Raw genomic sequence first — 20,796 nt, 5'->3', positions numbered from 1 at the left:
TCAAATAAATAAATAAAATCTTAAAGAAAAGAAATTCTCACAGGGAGCCTGGGTCACTCAGTCAGTTAAGCCTGTTTGCCTTCAGTTCAGGTCATGACCTCAGGGTCCTGGGATTGAGTCCCATATTGAGCTCCCTGCTCAATGGGGAGTCTGCTTCTCACCCTCTTCCCCCCCCCCGCCCCCGCCGCTCATGCTCTGTCTCAAATAAATAAAGGGGATCTTAAAAAAAAAATTCTCAGCAGAAACATCAATATGCTTGAAGCTTTATTGTTACCCAGAAAAGTAAATCCACATCTCCAATACAGTATTTGCTCTGGAAATTACAGTCTACCAAAAAACAAAGCAAAACAAAGAGAGAAAGAAAAGGACATATAATACTTATGTGCTCAGAATTACAAATGTAACTTGAGGGGTGCCTGGCTGGTTCAGTCAGAAGAGCACGCAACTCTTGAACTCCGGGTTGTGAGTTTGAGCCTCATGTGAGATGTAGTGATCCTGGACAACAAACTTAAAAGGATGTAACTTGAAACATTTATTTATGCTATTCACATAAAACTAGCTGACTTAGATGGTTTTGGTATGTTAGCCTTTTTATACTTTGTCAGTTCTGTGATGTTACGCGAGTTAAAAGGCCAAACCCCATTTTGTGTAACGCTGTAGTCCACCTTGAATTTCAAGCCAGTTGATAAACTCTTTAAGTTTTGATAGATCCCTCTGAGGAAAAAAAAAAAAAAAAGTATAAGCAACAATGACCATGTTTTCACATTTATATATTTCTCATTTAAGGAGTCAAAAAATTCAGTGGACTTTATTCTAACTCTTCTAAACACAAACACCTTTGATTTGAATAGCATTTCTTGGATGATAAAGCACTTTTACTCCATTCTCTCGTTTTATTGGATCTTTGAAACAACCCCGTGGAATAGATGTGGCATATGTAGTATAGAGGTTTAATAGATAGTTCCTAAAATTAATTCAGTGAATATTTATTGAACAACTACTGTTTGCCAGGCACTATTTTAGAAAATGATCATTTGGTAGCAAATATACCACACAGAGATCCTGCCAAAAAAGTTTACGAGACATGCCCAAGAACATAGGAAGTAAATCAAAACCTCTTGACTGCTGTATGATGTCATCATTTCTCTTATTAAGTTGGAACAATTTCTATTTATCATCTATTATTATTTTTTAAGATTTTATTTATTCATGAGAGACACAGAGAGAGAGAGAGAGAGAGAGACAGAGACAGAGATGCAGGCAGAGGGAGAAGCAGGCTCCATGCAGGGAACCCAACGTGGGACTCGATCCCTGGTCTCCAGGATTAGGCCCTGGGTCAAAGGCAGGCACTAAACCACTGAGCCACCCGGGCTGCCCCTCCATTTATTATTTTTGGACAGAAAGTAGGATTTATTGATGGGTATGAATAAGGAGAGAGCAGTATCAAAGTTCTCACGAGTGCAGGGCATGACATTTGTTCAGAGGGTCACCATTAGTGATGTATTTGACCCCATGGTCACCGGGCATATGCTTTTCAGCCACCATGTCTTTAATTCTGTTCACATTAAACCCAGTAAAACCCCACTTCTTGAAGATGTGGATCTTCCTGCAACCAGGGATTTTGAACTTGGCCCTGCTTAGAGCCTCAATCACATGTTCCTTGGTAGCTCAATCACATGTTCTGCAGCTTGGTACCGATGGACATAGTGACCTGGCCAATGTGGACTCTGGTCACTATGCCCTGAGGCTTTCTAAAGGCACCTGTATACCTATCTGGAGCCTAGATTGGGGACAGCATGAGGTCAGACATGAACGTCCACTGTCTCCAAGGTCCCTGAAGGCAACCCCTTCAAGCAACAAGCTGCATACACTACCAAGGAGGGTACTGTTTGCAGCCATTGCACGCCAGCCCCCAGGGGTGTGCCCCAAACAGAACATTTGGCTTAATTGGCTGGAGATAGATGAACCATTTTATACTCCTTCCCAAAGCCAATTCCATCCTGTATGCAGTCCTTCTCCCCTACTTAAGAACATGGATCCAGTCAAACTCTCCTGCCCACATCGATTATCTATTATATAAGCAGTGTTACAATAAAGTATTGTAGGGGTGCCTGGGTGGCTCAGTTGGTTAAGTGTCCGACTCTTGGTTTCGGCTCAGGTCATGATCTCAGAGTTGTGAAATCAAGCCCTGTGTGTGCGGCTCTTCACTGAGCACAGTGTCTGTTTGTCCCTGCCCCTCCCTCCACTCTCTTGGTCTCTCTCAAATAAATAAAAAATTAAAAAAAAAAGTATTATAATTTCTTCCACCTCAAAACAAGCCAACTTCTCTAGATATCATATTCTCCAGCTACTCATCTTTTACCAGCTACCTCTCCATTTTTCTGCTTTCCTTGTGCAGCCAACTCTCCATTCTCTATTTAAAAGTCAATTAAGGGATGCCTGGATGGCTCAGTGGTTGAGTGTCTTCCTTTGGCTCAGGGCATGATCCTGGAATCCCATGATCGAGTCCCACGTCGGGCTCCCTGCATGGAGCCTGCATCTCCCTCTGTGTCTCTGCCTCTCTCTCCCCGTGTCTCTCATGAATAAATAAATACTATATTTTAAAAAATAAAAAATAAAAAATAAGTCAATTAAACATTTATTAAACAAATGCAAAATAAATGAACTCAACATGTTTCACATAGAGATAAGTTCAAATATTCAGAGGGTTTGTCAAGAAAAACAAAAAACCTAAATTTTGTTCTGTTTTTTTTCAAAAGGCAAAACGATAACCAATGGCTAGAAACATCCAGCATGATATTTGTACAAATATTTTCAATTTCTCCAATATAATAAATGTTATATATATATTTTTAAAGATTTTATTTATTTATTCATGAGAGACACACAGAGAGAGAGGCAGAGACACAGGCAGAGGGAGAAGCAGGCTCCATGCAGGGAGCCCGACGTGGGACTAGATCTCAGGTCTCCAGGATCAGGCCCCGGGCCGAAGGCAGGCGCGCTAAAACCGCTGAGCCACCCGGGTTGCCCTAAATGTTATATTTTTTTCAAAATAAGAAAGGAGCTATGCGGGTTCTGGCTGGGTCCCTTGGTTGAGCATGTGACTCTTGATCTTGGGCTCTGAAGTTCAAGCCCCACGTGGGTCATAGAGCCTACTAAAAAATAAATAAGAAGAAAGGAGATATGTCTTTTTAAAAATGTAGTACTCTTAGACCTTTCAAGGAAGTCAAATATTCATGATATATCCTGCGTGCCAGCAACTGATGCACTCATATCATTGGAAATAAACCTCAAGTCAACTAACCAGTTTGTGAAGAAAATGGCCTCTGGGTTGCTCAGCTATATTTAAGTTCTACATCAGGGACATGTGGGTGGCTCAGTTGGTTAAGTGTCTGCCTTTGACTCAGGCAGGGTCCTGGGGTCGAGCCTCACATCAGGCTCCCCACTCAGTAGAAATCCTGCTTCTCCCTCTGCCTCTGCTGCTCCCCCTACATGCTCTCTCTCTAATAAATAAATAAAATCCTTAAGTTCTACATCAGTGATTTTCAGGAGGTGTGAGAAAGTCCCACAAAACAGATGTATCAGAATGCCCTAGGATTCTGATATTTCATTGTAGGGAGACAGTCTTCCTCAGCCCTCAAAAGAACCCTGACAAATCAGGGTAACTGATAGAAGCATAGCATGTGCTGGGACAAGGGAAAACCAGTTGAAGACTACATAGGCTAGCCAGTGCAGCATTTCATGAGTATTAGGAAATATAATCTTAACCACATTCTAGGCTGCATCCAAATTGATAAATACTTCCAAATAGAGATGGTTTCAATGACTATTCAGCGTAGATGTTTCAGGATAAAATGCCCATAAATACTTTAAATCCGTATTTAATCACATGCTCCGCTAAGAAATAGTAAGGTAATACAATTGAAAATAAAGATTTTAACTGATCGGGATGCCTGGGTGGCTCAGCAGTTGGGTGCCTGCCTTTGGCCCAGGCCATGATCTTGGGGTCCTGGGATCGAGTCTCACATCAGGCTCCCTGCATGGAACCTGCTTCTCCCTCTGCCTGTGTCTCTGCCTCTCTGTGTGTGTGTCTCTCATGAATCAATAAATAAAATCTTTGTAAAAATTTAAAATTTTTAACTGATCTATATTTATCAGTACAGAGGATTCTAACAGTGGAGCTCAAACCCAGGACGATAAACACGTTTTCAAATAAAGCACACAGCCAATCCAGTTAATTGTCGTTCACTAGGGATTGCTGTTGCCGGAGCAGGCTCCCGTGGGACAGGTGCAGGAAACCTATTGAAAGGAAACGATGGGGCACTTCGATCTTAAGGCATTACTATTCTTGTGACAGAGTCAATTTGCCATCATTGGTCTAGGCTTTTTACAGGAAGTCCAACAAATGCTGCAGAGTCATCAGGGATTATTGAGGTACAGGCTTGAGAAACGAGGGCAAGGTCTGCTTTGTTGCATCTCTAAGCAAGCACTGCACGACTGGCTGAATCACCTCAGACTGCCGGTGAGCACTGACGGTTACATAAATTCCAGGAAAAGCTCTCTGCTAGAGTCTTTGGCCTACTGACCAAATTCTTCCAGGTACCGACCAAATTCCAAGTTCAGAATTTGCAGAGTCTGTAGGAAGGTAGTATTCTTTTCCAAAGAAATTGTGTATTATTCATGTCATTATGGAACAGCTACCGGGCTAGAAGCAGACCATATCCTGAGGGTGTAATCATTCTCCCAGGAGCCTACAGGTTTTGAGTTCCTGAGTCTCTCACTGACCCAGGAACTTTGTGAGATGGAATGTACTTTCTACCATCGCCGTCCCTGGCATCTTCCCCTCCAAGTCTACTGCATTACTTTTCCCAGAGGCACTCCAGATAAACTGATTTTTTAAAAGATTTTATTTATTAATTCATGAGAGACACAGAGAGAGGCAGAGACACAGGCAGAGGGAGAAGCAGGCTCCACGCAGGGAGCCCGACATGGGACTCGATCCCAGGACTCCAGGATCATGCCCTGGGCCGAAGGCAGGCGCTAAACCACTGAGCCACCCAAGGATCCCCAGTGATGTTTTTCTTTAATCTAGTCCAATCGAGCTCTTGCCCCACCGCTCCACCAAAACTTCTCTTGTCAAGGTCACCGATGACCTCCTCGGTGCTCCGACAGCCATCCTCCGGCCTCCCCTTCACCTCTTGGCAGCATTCCACAGGCGATCACATTGATCACTCCCTCCTCCTTCAGTTTCTTCCTCTCACTTCCAGGACACTGCTCTCTCTGGGATTTCCTCCTCCCTAACTGGTTTGTTCCTTCTCAGAGGCTTTGCAAGTTCCTGACTTCTGAGACCTCATAAGTGTCAGAGTGCCCCGGGGCTTTCCTGGTTCCTTTTCCTGATTATTCTCTTGGTGAGGTCATCCAGTTTCAGACTTTAAATTCCATTCATATGCTGATAACTCCCAAACTCTCCTTCCCAGTCTTGTCTCACTGGCTGTCTCTCTGTTTCACACACACATATATACGATGGATCTCATAAATAATACATAAAAATATAGATCTTCAGAACTTCTTTCTGAACTCGAGATTCACATCCAACAGCCTACCTAATGTCTCCATCTGAATACCTAATACCTCAAACTGAACATACGTAAAACTGAGCTCTAAATATTCCTTTATAAAACTGTGCCTAGGGTTTGGCAGGGGTGCCTGGGTGGCTCAGGTCAGGATCCCAGGGGTCCTGGGATTGAGCCCCGAGTCAGGCTCCCTGCTCAGCGGGGAGCCTGCTTCTTCCTCTGCCTGCAGCTCCCCCTGCTTGGTCTCTCTCCACACCTCTGGCAAATATATTAAAAAAACAAGCCTCCCCTCCCCCACAAAAAACAAAACAAAACCCTGTTCTAGCCAGTGTTGATTTCAGTCTATTTCAGTTGATTACAACTCAACCTTTTTAGTTGCTTAGGTCAAAAACCTCAGGTTTATCTTTGATTTCTCTTATCAACTCTATGATCAATACATCAGCAAGGCCTTTTGGATTAACCTTCAAAATAGATCCATGGGCAGCGCCAGCAGCTCAGCCAGTGGAGCCTGCTTCTCCCCCTGCCCGTGTCTCTGCCTCTCTGTTTCTCATGAATACATAAAATCTTAAAAAAAAAATCTAAAAAAAAAAAAATATATATATATCCAGGATCCCTTAGGCAGTGAAGCCATCCCCCATCTTTCTTTTGGGTTACTCAGCCTCCTCTTGGACTCCTGCTTCTATCCTTGTCTCTTCTCTCTCTCCCACCACACCCCTGTACCTCTGTCCCCAAACCAGTTAAGTTTCATGAGAACAGCAATCTGTTTTCTTCAGTGACATATCCTAAATACTTGGCACAAAGTTGATTATTAAATAAAATAATAAAGATCCTGACTTTTTAGAAGACTTCTTGATGTGTTTGTTTATATAAGCCATTTGTGTATTTATTTATTTTAAAGATTTTATTTATTCATGAGAGACAAGAGAGGCAGAGACACAGGGAGAGGGAGAAGCAGGCTCCCTGCAGGGAGCCCCACGTGGGACTGGATCCTGGGTCTCCAGTGTCATACCCTGGGCCGAAGGCGGGGCTAAACCGCTGAGCCACCCGGGCTGCCCTATATAAGCCCTTTAAATGATGCCGATGGATCCCTGGGTGGCCCAGCGGTTTGGCGCCTGCCTTTGGCCCGGGGCGCGATCCTGGAGACCCAGGATCGAATCCCACATCGGGCTCCCGGTGCATGGAGCCTGCTTCTCCCTCTGCCTATGTCTCTGCCTCTCTCTCTCTCTCTGTGACTATCATAAATAAATAAAAAAAAATTAAAATTAAAAAAAAATAAATGATGCCGAAATGAGAAATCAATAGGTTCCTATAATCTGCACAATTATCAGGATAGAATCTAGTTATAGGAATGACTATTTGTACTCTGGCAAGACAAATGTTGGGTTGTTCCAGGAGTCTTATTTTCATAGACGTGTTTCTATTTTTTTAAGAAACATACTATTGGCTGCAAAGATTTGTTCTTTGAACTCCAGTACTTCTGAAGTGCTGAATTTCTGAGTTTTGCCTCAAAAGGGAAGACTATTACAGCATGTGGGAGTGCTTCATTGCTGCCAAAAATATTTTGAAGAACTTCCCATATTACTAAAGTCTCTAAAAGAGCTCATTTATCCTTACCAGGAAAAGGTTATTACGGTTATTGTTTTAAATTCCCTCCTATGCTAGAATTTGGCATGAAAAAGCTGTCCTTTCCTGGAACAATGGCTAGAGATCTTCAGCATTTCTACATTGCTTAGAAAAGCTGCACACGATCTTCACCAAATGCCAAAAAAATAAGCCCAAGAGGCCTAGCACATACCGCTTAGACTCTGCCCTGGCTAAGGATCTTTGTATAATTAAAGGGTCTAGTTAACATCCAATCTCTCTCTAGGAACACAAAGTGGTACAAATGAATTCAGCAGCACAGTTGAAAAAGAAAAACTACGGGAACAATGGATTGGCGATGGTGGAATTCTCTCGTCCTGCAGGATTTGACAAAATGAAACCAGTCCTAGACTACATACAAAGCATATTTATTCCAAGGACAGATCATGAGATTGTTGTAATTCAGGATCTGTTTATTTGAACATGGCTCTCTGCACGTTTAAAGTCCACCTGTTTAATACTGTTCGGGCTTTCTGGCTTAGCAAGCTGGAAAATGTTTTGAGGCTAACATAAAGATGGGAGAGGAGTTTCCTGAATTTCTGTTCAACTGTTTTTGCGAACCCATGCCATTGGTCCTAAGGGAGAGGTGAACAGCACAAAATACCACCCACTCTAAAGAAAATACAAACTGAAAATATTTTGTGCAAAAAAACAAAAACAAAAACAAAGGATGTGCTTTTAGCTTAGTATTTTTTTTTCTTTTAGCTTAGTATTAAGTGTAACAGTTAAAGGTGTGAAATAAGAACATGCTTTGTAAATAAAAAAACAAATTCTAGGAATTAGAATTAGGTGGAACACCTACATCTGTACAAAGTGAATTGTGCAATCATTTTCTAAATTTCAACTGCCTGGTTCGTAAAGGCATAACGTGTTGTCTGTGTTATTAGGATAATCTGTCCTAATTCCCAATAAAATGAATGGCTTCATAGTGCTTAATCTTGGCCGTGAAGGCAAAAAATGTAATAGCATTTCAAAAACAATGATTTTCGTTAAGATCTCAATGTCAAAAAAAATGTACAATATTGTGCTTCATATTGAGATGGGAGCATGAAAATTTAAAATTCCACGCAGTGCTTTTGCTCCTACTGAAACGAAGACAAAATTTGGGATCTAACAGCCACTCCTCGGATGTTTCTTTCATCTGGAAGCCATCAAATCCTGATCTGTTCCCTTGACAATCCCATATATTTTTTTTTAAAAACTTTTCATCCTGTCATTATGAGCTTAACTCCCTATCACTGAAACAAATAACCAACCCCCTGTAATTCCTACACAGTAAGGGGTGTCGGGCGTGAAACCCTACTGTGGCTGCAACACCCAAAGACTAGAGCCAGAGAAGGGTTGGCTCGGTTAGGAACTCCTGCTGCCGCGAAGAAAAACAAAACTTAAAACCACCACCACCACCACCACCACCACCACCATTCAACAAAAATACCTTGCACAAAAAAAAAAAAAAAAAAAAAAAAGGCAAGGCTGGAGGACAAAGACGGCAGCCTCACTCTCGAATTTCCTGGCTTTGTTGACTCAAGCCGCAAAAGTGAACATTAAAATGCCAACACTCGCGTTAAATATTCCCTTGAAATCTCGGAAGACAAAGGCTCTTTCAAGTTTCGAAGAGGACACTGGAAGGCACGTTTTAGGGAGTCAATTTTCTATTTACACACTCAGGGGGAGCTTTAGAAGAGTTAAATGGAAGAGGTTCTGGGCAGACAGAAATAATACATCCCCGTCTATTGTTCCAGTTTATGGCTCGGATGGAAATAATGGGCCGTAAAACCTATCAGAAACCAGTTGCGCAGTGCGTGCCTCGCGGCCAGCCAATGAGCGGCAACGCCTCGGTTCTCCTACTGGTGACAGCACTTCAAAGACACTTTTAAAAAGAAAAAAAAAAAAAAAAAAAATTTTTTTTTGTTCTCTTTTTCCCGAGCCCGACCTCTCGGCTGCGCGGGTGCAGGAGGCACGCCCCGTGGGCCCCTCCCCCCCGCTGCCGAGGCTCGGCTCCCCTCGGCGCGCAGGGCTCCAGGGAGCGCCTTCACCTCCGCGGGGGGTGGGGGTGAGGGGCCCCGGGCAGCCGGGAATCGGGACCGGGCGCCCCCCCACGCCCCTCCCCTGCGGCCGGTCGGGGTCACACGCGGCGCACGCGCGGCTCCGGGGCGGCGGCGCCCGAGCCCAGAGGCCAAGAACAAAGGGGACGCGCTCGCCTTCGCGGCTGGGGCGAGGGGGCGAGGGGGCGGGGCACGGCGGGGGCGGGGCACCGGGCGTGGCCACCCCTGGAGTCGTCGCCGGCCCCGCCCCCCGCCGGCCTCGGCGGCGCGCGCCCCTCCCCCAACGCCCCGCGAAATGGCGGCCGCGTTACAAAATGGCGGCCGCGCCAGGCCACGAGCGGAGCAATAAAAGGCGCCGTGGGCCCTTCCCCCCCCCCGCCGCCACAGCTCCGGCGACCCTCCACGCCGCTTCTCGAGCCCGCAGACGGGGCGGGGCCCCGCGGCCGGAGGCCGACTTCAGGGGGCAAAGGCCGACGGAGCCGAGCGGCGCGGGGAGGGAGCGGCCGCCCCCTGGGGCGTCCAAGCCCGCAGCGTGAAGTGGGACGGGGCGGGGGGGTCAAAGGACACGGGGCCGGGAGCCCCAGGTCGGCGGGCGCTGCAGCCGGAGGAGGCGCGGGCGGCGCCGGGCGGGGTCGGCTCTCCCTCCACGCAGGCCTCCAGTGAGCCGGGCAGGTCTTCCGGGGCCTCGGAGGGCGCGGCGGCTGCGGTCCCCGTGAGGTCCCGGCGCTCCTGGGCTCCGCTCCGGACGTTCCGCTTTCTTTCTCTCAGAAAGCGCTCGCTTCTCTGCGCGCCCCATCCCCCAGCTTCCCTCGGGCTCCGTCTTTCCAGAAACTTCTCAGGGAAACATCTTACCCACCAAAAAAAAAAAAAAAAAAAAAGGGGGTCGCGGGCTCAGCCCCCGCCCCGCCTCCCTCCCGGAGCGTGCGCGCCGGATTGGGCGGCGAGTCCGGCGCGCGCGTGTGCAAGTGTGAGAGGGGGGCGTGCGCGCGCGGCGGGGCGGGGCGGGGCGGGGCGGGGCGCGGCGCTCTCACGAGGAGGGAGCGGGGTTTCCTCCCCTCCCCCACGCCCCGTGGCTGCGCAGGCGCGTTGGGGCCTCGGCGGGGGGAGGGGCAGGGCCTCGGCGGTCGCCCCGTTGCTCCGCGCGCTTGCGCACTAGGGCGTCTCCGCCGGCAAAGTGCGTCTGGGCGTCTCGGGCGCGCCCTCCTTCCTCCCGTTTCCTCAGCTCCCCCTCGGGCGCCGCCGCAGCCCCTGGAGGGGTGTCCTCGACCCCGTTCCCCCCCCCGCCCCGTGCCCAGGGGCTGAGGTCGCGCCGTGCCCGGTCGGCCTCCTTCCAGCCCCGCGTGCGCCATGTTGGGTCGGGCGCCCGCGGCGCGGCGGCGGCGCTTTCTCCGACGGAGGGGGGAGGGGGGCGGGGGAGGGGAGGTGGCGGGGCTGCGCGTCGTGCTCGCCAAGCGAGAATAATAGAGGTGTCCTTTCTTTGGAACGCTGCCCCGGGTCGCCGAGGCGGGCTGCCCTGGGTGCGCGGCCGCGGACAAACAAAGGGCCCCGGCGCGGCAGCTCCTTGTCCCGGGCTGCGCGGAGTGGTCACCATAGCAACGGCCTTTGCTCTTTCTCAAGGTGCCTTTGGTTTTATTTTCCTTTTCCTCTTTCCTTAGGAGCGTGGGGGAGATGACGGCCGGGGTTGTGGGTTCTTAAAAAAAAAAAAAAAAAAGGCCACCGCCTCCCCACCCCCCACCTCTTTTTATCTGGCCGTGGGATCCACTTCCGTGCAAGCCCGTGTCTGAAATCCAGCAGGTTGAGGTTAAGGAGGGTTCCCTCGGCGGGTCGCGGAGGTCGGCCACGTCTCCAGCCCCAGCTTTGTTTCCTTGCCGCCCCCCCCCGCCCCCCTTCCTTTTGAAGGACCTTCGTTTCCCGGGGGGGCGGGGCGGGGCGGGGGGAGGCACTGCCTTCCTGCATTGGTTCAGCGCGTAATGCGGCTTCAGAGCCCTGCAGACGGAAGGTTGAAAAGAGGGAGCAGGTCCGCGAACAAGGCTCCTCGGGGGCCCCCAAAGACGGACGTGGCACTTGCAACTTGACATCTTAGGGTCGCGAGCCGCACTTCTTGGCTCTGAAGTCGTTGGGCGGCGTGTTCCGCTGCCCCGCAGGTGCGGGCGCACCAGTGACCGCGCAGAGGCCGAGGTCAGGGCGGGTCAAGGCTCTGGGCGGAGCCACGCAGTGGGCCCTAAGGAAGGGAGAGCTTTCTTCCCGGTGGGAATTTTGAGGTGGTGCCAGATTCCTAACAGGAACTCGTAGTATATAAAAAGCTGTTGAACAGGCTGTTGAAGCGCTAGCAAGTAATAGAATTCTCCTCCTGCCAGCGAGACGATATTTTGAAGCTTGGAAACGACCAGATCAGCTGTCCCTTGAATGGGCAGGATTTTGGTTAGACGTTCTGTCCTAACAAAGTAGGGTTAATGAGTCTTTAAAGTCAGAAGTCAGAGTCCATAAAGTAAGGATAGCACCACTAAGTAAGGGGAAGAAAATTTTGTTACGTTTTATAATTAAAAAAAATTTTTTTAAGGAAATTCTACATCCAGAGTAGGGCTCGAACTCACAACTCCAAGATCAAGGGTCTCATACAACTTCAACGTGGATGGAACTGGAGGGTATTATGCTGAGTGAAGTAAGTCAATCGGAGAAGGACAAACATTATATGTTCTCATTCATTTGGGGAATATAAATAATAGTGAAAGGGAATATAAGGGAAGGGAGAAGAAATGTGTGGGAAATATCAGAAAGGGAGACAGAACATAAAGACTCCTAACTCTGGGAAACGAACAAGGGGTGGTAGAAGGGGGGGAGGAGGGTGGGGGGTGGGGGTGAATGGGTGACAGGCACTGGGGGTTATTCTGTATGTTGGTAAATTGAACACCAATAAAAAATTAATTTAAAAAAAAGGGTCTCATACACTACCCACTTAGCCAGCCAGGCATGCCACATCTTTTTAAATTATTTATTATTTTTAAAAGATTTTATTTATTCATGAGAGACAGAGAGAGAGAGGCAGAGAGACAACACAGGCAGAGGGAGAAGCAGGTTCCATGCAGGGAGCCCCATGTGGGACCCGACCCCGGGATCACACCCTGGGCCCAAGGCAGGCACTAAACCGCTCAGCCACCCAGGGATCCCCCGCCACATATTTTTTTTTTGAACCTATTCATTTATTTGTATGTTTTATAATTTTAAATAGGCATAAAAACAAAGTTTTTAGATGGAGTCTAATAATTAGAGTCTCTGGAAACTGATCTTGATGGTACAATATATTTAAGCTGAAAATTGTGAAAGACAAGAGTAACCCGATTTGAAGCCACTTTTCCGAGTGTTTTAAGTGAAAGGTTTATGCTTGTGTGTGCTTCAATTATCTGGAAAACACAGATCCCTTTTATTAGTTCATCCCACTATGCCCCTTCACCAGCTAACAGTATACGGTGAGATCATTGGTTATGACTCTTAATGGTTCTGTTTTCTTAGAAAAGTCATTTTAAGTTAATCTACCATCCTCCAAGAGAGTTAGCCTGAGGAATTCTTTTTTTTTTCCCCAGCCAAAGTATCTTCCAAATAAAAGTATAAGCAGTGTTTCTCATGACTTTTGTAGTATATGGCCTGAAAAAGTTCAATGAGCTCCTCTGTCAAAATACTGAAATTTAACTTTTTAAAGCCTTAAAAATAATCCCATCATTTAATTCAGAAAGGAATCATGTCTTATATAGTCTTCAAATAGTATGGTTTTATTTTAGGCCAAAAGGTTTTAGGTGTCTTAATTGTGGAATATTATATAAAATTAGCAATCATTACCATCCTGAAGATTACTGAGGTAGTGATGTGATTTAAAGAGGTATTACTATTAAATAACAATAATTCAATTAAAATGGACGTAGTTTTATTTATTTTTAAATTTTTATTTATTTATGATAGTCAGAGAGAGAGAGGCAGAGACATAGGCAGAGGGAGAAGCAGGCTCCATGCACCGGGAGCCCGATGTGGGATTCCATCCCGGGTCTCCAGGATCGTGCCCTGGGCCAAAGGCAGGCGCTAAGCCGCTGCGCCACCCAGGGATCCCAAAAAGGACATAGTTTTAAAAACATTTCAAAGGAGTACCTTAATAAGTTTTTTTTAAAGATTTTATTTATTAATGAGAGAGAGAGAGAGAAGCAGGCTCCATGCAGGAAGCCCAATGTGGGACTTGATCTGGGACTGCCCGATCACGCCCTCAGCCTAAGGCAGATGCTGAGCCACCCAGTCGTCCCCATAAATAAGTTTTTAAATTTTTTTCTACTTCAAACTAGAGCAGGGAGCTTAAAACCCTAAGTATGCTGAAAATTTCAATACATATGTAACAAGTTACTAAACGCATTTTATTTGGTGGTATTATTTTTGAGATTCCATCAAGTATGCTTTATCTTCTCTGAATTAATCAATAGCCTTATTTATTTCCATTCTGCTTACTTCCTGGTGTTTAAAAGTTCCAATCTCCTATGCATAGAGTGATTTGGTTAATGTATATCACTGCTAGTGAAGAAGGTTAAATTTTTTCTCACATGAGGATCAACAATAGAGGTTTAAAAGGTTGAGTGAAATCTCCAAATTAACATAGTGAATAATAACATTTTGTTCACCTGGGACCCCTTAACATAAATATGTTGATTTAGTATAGTCCAACATCAACATTTCAGAGAACTTAAAGTAACCCAGAGACTGACTTCCAAAAGTGTTTTTATTATCTTTTTCTAATTATAAATGCAACATATGTTAATCAAAGGAAATTATAATTGAAAAGTGTTTTAGGGGGACGCCCCAGGGGGCTCAGTGGTTTAGCACCTGCCTTTGGCCCCCGGGCGTGATCCTGGAGTTCCAGGATCATATTCCCGAATCAGGCTCCCTGCATGGAGCCTGCTTTTTCCCTCTGCCTGTGTCTCTCCCTCTGCCTCTCTCTCTGTGTCTCTCAGGAATAAACAAATAAAATATTTTAAAAAATATAAAGTTTTTATTCATCTAAGATTTTAATTTTAAAAAGTTTTTATTCATCTATATTTCCTAAAAAACTTTTTTTTTTTTTAAAGGATTTTACTTCTTTATTCATGAGAGAGACACAGGCAGAGGGAGAAGCAGGCTCCTTGCAGGGAGCCAGATGTGGGACTGGATCCCGGGACTCCAGGATCACGCCCTGGGCTGAAGGCGACACAAAACCACTGAGCCACCCGGGCTGCCCTGAATAAAAACTTTAAAAAATTTTTAAATCTCAGGTGAGGTAGGTGGGGGCAATAGGTGAAATAGGTGAAGGGGATTAAGAGGACACTTATGATGAGCGCTCAGTAATGTATATAGCATTGCTGAATCACTATATTGTACACTTGAAACTACACGGCACGTTAACTTTATGGAAAGAAAAAAATTAAATTCTACCACATAGTCAAAGCTGTGATTAATGTATTTGCAAATATCCTTCCAGTCCATTTTTCCCAATTCCATAAACATTAATAAATTATATTCATAATTCTGAATATTAGGTGCATTAGCAGTGTTTCCTCATAGAGCAACTTTCCAAGGAAATGGTAAAAACATAAGAATGGATTTTTTTTTTTTTTAAAGAAAATGTCAGCCATTACATTCATTTCTGGAATACTAAAAACAATGTGGGATAAATTATTTAGCTTACTTAGAGTTTGAACAGTAAAGGAGATTATGAGATGTTAGCTTGCTGAAAGTATGATTTAGAGGACTAGCTGGCTAATGTTCAATTGATTGAAGTTCTGATAATTTATGTATATGTAATTCCACCAGACTGGGTCTGCTATATCAAAATAAATCTGTTAATGGACTGGTCTCTCTTTCACCAGTTGACCCTCAAAACTACAATATGTCAAACGCTTTTTGAGGATAATATAGCTGTGTTGTCAGTTTTATTTTCTACTGTTTTGAGAAAAACTGATTCTAATAATAGAAGGAATTTGTATTGTCAAGTTGTCAAGTAGGCTTTGATCATTTTAGAGCTAGTTAATTTATTTTTATTTGATGCCTTTAGGAACAAATGCTTATATTTTAAGTATATGTTTTGTCATGAAATAGCTTAATTTTAATAGCTTAGGACTAAATTTGTAACCAAATTATTGTTAAATTCCTGGTAATGATTCTGTCCTCCTGTTTAAATGTTGATATTAATTTATCTGCTCTATTGGCTAGGTTAGCATTCAAAGCCTGAGTTTGAGGCTCAGATGCTTTCCCCAACTGGGCTTCCATTACGCATGACTGAACTCTTTGAGCACGTCTAGCATGCTAAATACAGGAGCTCCTCACAGTGTGAAAATAAGACCTGATTAAAAACACATCTAGTTTAATTCCTCGTTGCAAATGGCTCTGCTTTTAATGTTATCTTTCTGAATTATCATTAATACTCAAATGAGGAAATTCACTTCACCATCCATTTATCATAGATGAAAGCAGAGATCACACCCTACTTTTGATCTTTTTCAATGAGCATCAATTATTAATTGTTAAAATAAATTTAAAAATCAGAATAACAGAGTGGGTTGCCTTGCTGTTGAAAACATACAAAGATAAATGCTGATGAAGAAATTCTGCCTTTGTAAATATTTGTACCAAAGACAGAAGTAGAGAAAAGCTTTCCCAGTGTTTCCTGATACATTGCCAATAAAAATGAAAGGCACTGAAAAAATCAGACACTTGATTTGGGAGTGTGCAATGGGCATGTACTTACCAGTTTTGTTGTTATTAAGAACTTTGGAATAGAAAAAGCAAAAATGAACAAAGAACTATGTACTTAATATGCGATCACTGCATTTTGATTGGACTATAGGACCTATATAGGCTTTAACCCTGAAAATTGGGACGCCTGGATGGTTTGGTGGTTGAGCGCCTCCCTTCCACCCAGGGCATGATCCTGGAGTCCTGGGATCGAATCCTCCGTCGGGCTCCCTGCATGGAGCCTGCTTCTCCCTCTGCCTGTGTCTCTGCCTCTCTCTGTCTCTCATTATAAATAAATACAATCTTAAAAAAAAAAAAACCCTGAAAATTGATAATGATATGTTCTTAATTTCAACTGATGCTTAGTTTTGACATTAATATGAAATTAGTGGTCAACTTAATAGTATTCATGATATTTTTGTGGTGTGTTACTTCCAAGTCCTTTTACATACATCATCTTTTCTGATCCTTCTAGCAACCTTTTTTGGTAGAGAAAGCAGATTATTTCATTTTGCATATAGGGATATTGAGACTTTCAGGATTTAATTGCTATGGCTCGTTCATTATAGACAGTGACAAAATTGGAATTGGAATTTTTGATTCTTAACCCAGGACTCTTTCTGTTATATATAATGTCTCTCATTATATCATCAGTGTTGTGTTTTTCTAGTATAATATGAAGCTCATGGTCATGTAGCATTTGTTATGCTGAAAGAATCAGTAAGGAACATGGACAGTACTTTTAACCTGCCACTCTTAAGTTTAATAAAGATAAAATTCCTACTTGGATCACTCGTTTGAACCTATCATCTAAATGTGAGCTATTTTTCCTTTAAATGAATCTGTTCAATTGAAATTCGTGTCATATTTTTTTCTTTTGGCATCATAGGAGCACATTAAGAATTTAAGCAGATAAAAATTAAAATGTTGTTTTACTATTGAATTACCCATTTAGGCTGATGTCTGTTGACATTTTAAAAACCCGAGAAACTAAAATGATTGCTTTGGTTGCTAGTTTTGGTGCCAGTTATTTTGACTAACACTTCAAGAGAATCTGAGTATAAGATGCTATCAAATGATGTTTGGTGGGATTTTGCTAGCCTTTATATTGTTGGAGAGACTGTTTCTTGGATGTTTGGTGAATCTCTGGCAAGATGAGAAATGATACCGTTAAGTTGACATTTGCTTCTAATCTTTTTGACATTCTATGATCTCTAAAGGTCTTTGGGAGAACTTTGACTCAACTGCTTAACGATTTGTGTGTTGGTAATTTTCCACCAGGTTTCTCCTCCACTACTTCCCAAAGGTGGGGGGACTTAAAGGTATTTGTAAAGTATTCGTAAATAACTGCCCATTTCAAATTAACTTACAGAAATTAAGTATCTACTCTGCTTTTTACATGGAAAATCAGCACTGTTGTTACAAGACCTTTAGACTAACCTAAGAGAACTAGTTCAAAAAAAATTTTAGGTGGTAAACATGTTGCTTTAACTTTTACTTAATGTCCCCTCATTCTTGTGCCATTGAAGAACGCATTCGAAAAAATATCTTAATTGCTTCTTATTTTGTTCTAGTTTATTCTTTTGTTGTTCTGTGGGAGTCCTAGATGGATGCAAAATACCGTATTCAATAATTAACTAATGTAATGATTTTGCTTCTAAAAGGCTCCTCCCCCCCCCCCTTTTTTTCAGCCCTTTGATTTGTCTTCAACATGATTTTGACTGAAGTCTGCATGGAAGGTGAGATATGCCCTTTCCTTCTGTAATTGCAAGATGCTATTGTGAATCATCCTCTTTGTCAGTTGCCCGTCTTAATGCAACTGAGCTGAATCTCTTCTTCTTCATGATCGCACTTTGGTCTTTCCCAAGAGATTTCAGCTAATTCAGAGCCTATGAAATTTTAAATGAGTAATTTACATCCTATTTTAAAATGTGTTTCAAATTGTGGTTGCTTATATTGAAATGCATGGTTCATGGAAAAATGCATGTCATTTCAACACCAACTGCGGTGGTATAGGCAGAACTATATAGTTCATGAGTTTAGGTTAATAGTGTGCTCTTGACACTCCTTACGTGATAGTTGTGACAAAAAATGGCCAAATGTAAATGGCCAATCCTGCATCTGAATGTGGGATTTTTAATTTAATTAATTATTATTATTATTATTATTATTATTTTTTACTGAGTAGTCAATTCCACAATATTTTTAAGAACACAAATCTCCATTTCACTTAATGACTGACTTGCAATGAAGACAAGATTAACCTCTGGGGTGGCACTAAATACCTTAACTAAATTATCAATGAGTGCCAATATTGTAGTGGGGCTTTTCAGTTTCTAGATTTTCTTGACCACCTCCTTCTGTTTCTCTTACTGAAGTTAAGCCAGTTAAATTACCTGGCTCGGAATCTAGAAGTTTTAGAAGTAATTTGTCAAAATTCCAAAAATCATTTCAAATGGGTGGTAAGGTTAGCACCTCAGCTAGCTGATCTTGTACTGTAATTGTTGCAACTGTGTAAGGCAGGGGCTTGCTTAGCTTCCTCAATGTCCTGAGAGGAGGGAGGAGAGATTATCTCAATTGATCAAGTTTATTTGGTATGGGCGATTAAACCAAATACAAGAAAAGTTGATGTGACTCTCAGCCAGACACCATCATTAAGAAACTCACATTAGGACTATGTGGTGAAAAAACAACAAAAAAACCGACTTGGAGCATTACTGTCTGTGGCACCTAAGAAACTAATTATGCACCGGTGACCCCAGGTACTAGTGCCGTTGATTGTGATGACCAGATTTCCTTTTCTTTATTTTATTTTATTTTTTTAAGATTTTATTCATTCATTCATGAGAGACACAGAGAGAGGGTCCGAGACACAGGCAGAGGGAGAAGCAGGCTCCACGCAGGGAGCCCGACGCGGGACTCAATTCTGGGATTCCAGGATCACGCCCTGAGCCGAAGGCAGGCGCTAAACCGCTGAACCACCCAGGCGCATCCGGATGACCACATTTCCACTTCAAAATAGCATAGTTTGGTGATAAGGAGACAGTGAATGAGACCACATATTTAAAATGTGGTGTGTACATGAAGCACCGCACTTTTGATATTTTATTTCTGTACTTAATAAAGAATGGAAAAGAAAATTGAGTGGCTGACTATTCTAAACGATTCCGTTTTCCTGGACTCAATTGTCTTAATTTTGTGGGTTTTCTCTGGGGTTCTGTTAATGGGTATTTTATTAAGTAATTTATTTATTTGACAGAGAGAGAGGAGCACAGACAAGCGGGGGGGGGATGGCAGAGGGAGAGAGAGAAAGCAGGCCCCCGCAGCGCAGGGAGCCCCCCGCGGGGCCGAATACCCCACCCGGGATCCTGGCCTGAGCGGAAGGCGGATGCTTAGCCAACGAGCCGCCCAGGCGCCCCTAACTGGCCTTTATACACAAGCTCAGGTGTGGTCTTTAAAGGTCCTCAGGCCTGGGAAGGCCAGAGAGGTCTGATCCGTTCCTATGCTTAGATATTAAATCATAGTAAATCTCCGTGTAAATCCCTTTTTTTTTTTTTTACACTATCACACGTGTGGCCGTCGCAGTTCACTCGTATTCCCGGCGTACCATAAGGATCAGCTAGGATATCTTGCAAAAACATTTCGCAAGGTCCTCTATAAAGTACAGTTGCTTAACGTTACAAGCTAATGATCTTGGGAGGGACGGGTTTCTGAGGCCGTCGCTGCTCCGCGGGGCGGCGGAGGGCGGCCTAGTTGACACTTTCCCAAGCGGGCGGGGATCCAAGCGCCCGGAAGCGGGCAGAAGCCGACAGGGGGCAGGAGACGCGGCTGCCCCCCGGACGGGCCCCGGCCGCCGCTCCGACGCGCAGCCCTCTCAGGGCCAGCCGCCTTTCTCCTTTCTTCCCGCGGGCCGGCGGCTCCCGGGACCCGGGCCCGAGCGGCGGGAGGCCGCCCCCGCCCGCCCGCCCGCCCAGCGCCGCAGGTCTGACTGCGCGCCCGCCCCGCGGCCGGCTCCCTGCGCGGCAGCGCGCGTGCGCCTCAGGCTCAGGCGCGCGAGCGTCGCTTCCAGGCCCCGCGTTCCTCCCTCCCCCGCGCGCCTGCGCGCCGGCTGGGAGGAACTCGGCGTCTCGGCCGCGGCGGGCGGGCGGACGCGCGCGTGCCCGCGGCGAGGGAGGCGGGCCGCGCGCGCCGGTGGGAAGCGTCCGGCTGCCACAGCGCCAGCTCCGTCGTAGCCGCGGCCGCCCGGGTCCCGCTCGCCCCTCCTCCCCGCTCCCCCGCCCGCCGCCGCCCGGGCGCATGCGCCGCCGGAGCGCGAGGGTCGGCTTCGGGTGTGTGGTGGCGGCAGAGCGGAGCTGCGAGGCCCGAGAGTCAGAACCTGGGGGAGAGGGATGGTCTCTGCACGGGGGGGAGCCGGAGGAGCCGCCGCCGCTGCCGACGCCACCGCCGCAGCCGCCGCCGCCGCCGCCTCGGCCTCGGCGCCCGCCTCCCGGCGCTGACGGGCTCGTACGAAGCCGGCGAGGGAGAACCCGCACCAGCGGCCGCCGGCGCACCGCCCAGCATGGTCCGGGAAACCAGGCACCTCTGGGTGGGCAACTTACCGGAGAATGTGCGGGAAGAGAAGATCATCGAGCATTTCAAACGGTGAGTGACACGCGGCGCTGGGCCGCGCTCTCTCCGCGGGCGCTGCTGCCCGCCCGGCCCGTTGCCGGCCCCTCCCCGTGCGCGGAACTGCTGAGGGGACCGGGCCGGACCCACGGACGGGTGCAGGCGGCGCGCGGCTGGGTGGCCGCCGCTCG

At 45.8% G+C, this 20,796-nt stretch overlaps 1 protein-coding gene, 3 long non-coding RNA genes and 1 other non-coding gene across 9 annotated transcripts in view; 3 read left to right on the top strand and 2 right to left on the bottom strand.

Annotated features, from left to right (window-relative positions):
• LOC140634382 (uncharacterized) overlaps positions 1-8,140 on the top strand; it is a 25,363-nt gene extending 17,223 nt beyond the window's left edge. The window contains exon 3 of the long non-coding RNA XR_012031885.1: positions 7,441-8,140. This is a non-coding gene — a long non-coding RNA (uncharacterized lncRNA). The remainder of the gene's footprint in view (positions 1-7,440) is intronic.
• On the bottom strand, positions 244-20,796 carry LOC140634383 (uncharacterized). Of its 3 annotated transcripts, none has more exons than XR_012031888.1 (3): positions 20,599-20,795; positions 2,370-2,593; positions 244-714 (listed from the first exon to the last, which is right to left on the bottom strand). It is a non-coding gene; the product is annotated as an uncharacterized lncRNA (long non-coding RNA). The 3 variants fall into 3 exon arrangements; XR_012031887.1 differs by lacking the exon at positions 20,599-20,795 and adding an exon at positions 10,995-11,754; XR_012031886.1 differs by lacking the exon at positions 2,370-2,593 and having other exon boundaries at positions 20,599-20,796.
• Positions 1,818-1,957, bottom strand: LOC140634537 (small nucleolar RNA SNORA70). Its single transcript, XR_012031977.1, has one exon. It is a non-coding gene; the product is annotated as a small nucleolar RNA SNORA70 (small nucleolar RNA).
• Positions 10,582-19,140, top strand: LOC140634381 (uncharacterized). The gene is made up of 3 exons (XR_012031884.1): positions 10,582-10,876; positions 17,692-17,739; positions 18,827-19,140. It is a non-coding gene; the product is annotated as an uncharacterized lncRNA (long non-coding RNA).
• SPEN (spen family transcriptional repressor) overlaps positions 20,303-20,796 on the top strand; it is a 94,551-nt gene continuing 94,057 nt past the window's right edge. For 2 of the 3 annotated variants that reach the window (XM_072828229.1, XM_072828227.1), the window contains exon 1: positions 20,304-20,641. In XM_072828229.1, coding sequence (XP_072684330.1) covers positions 20,559-20,641 — 83 coding nt within the window. In that variant the 5' untranslated portion in view covers positions 20,304-20,558. Of the gene's footprint in view, positions 20,642-20,796 lie in introns of all 3 variants that reach the window. The other variant, XM_072828228.1, reaches the window with a different exon arrangement.

This window comes from Canis lupus, chromosome 5, assembly GCF_048164855.1.
Source record: "Canis lupus baileyi chromosome 5, mCanLup2.hap1, whole genome shotgun sequence".
NCBI lineage: Eukaryota > Metazoa > Chordata > Mammalia > Carnivora > Canidae > Canis > Canis lupus.
This window is presented reverse-complemented; position numbering and strand designations above follow the sequence as displayed.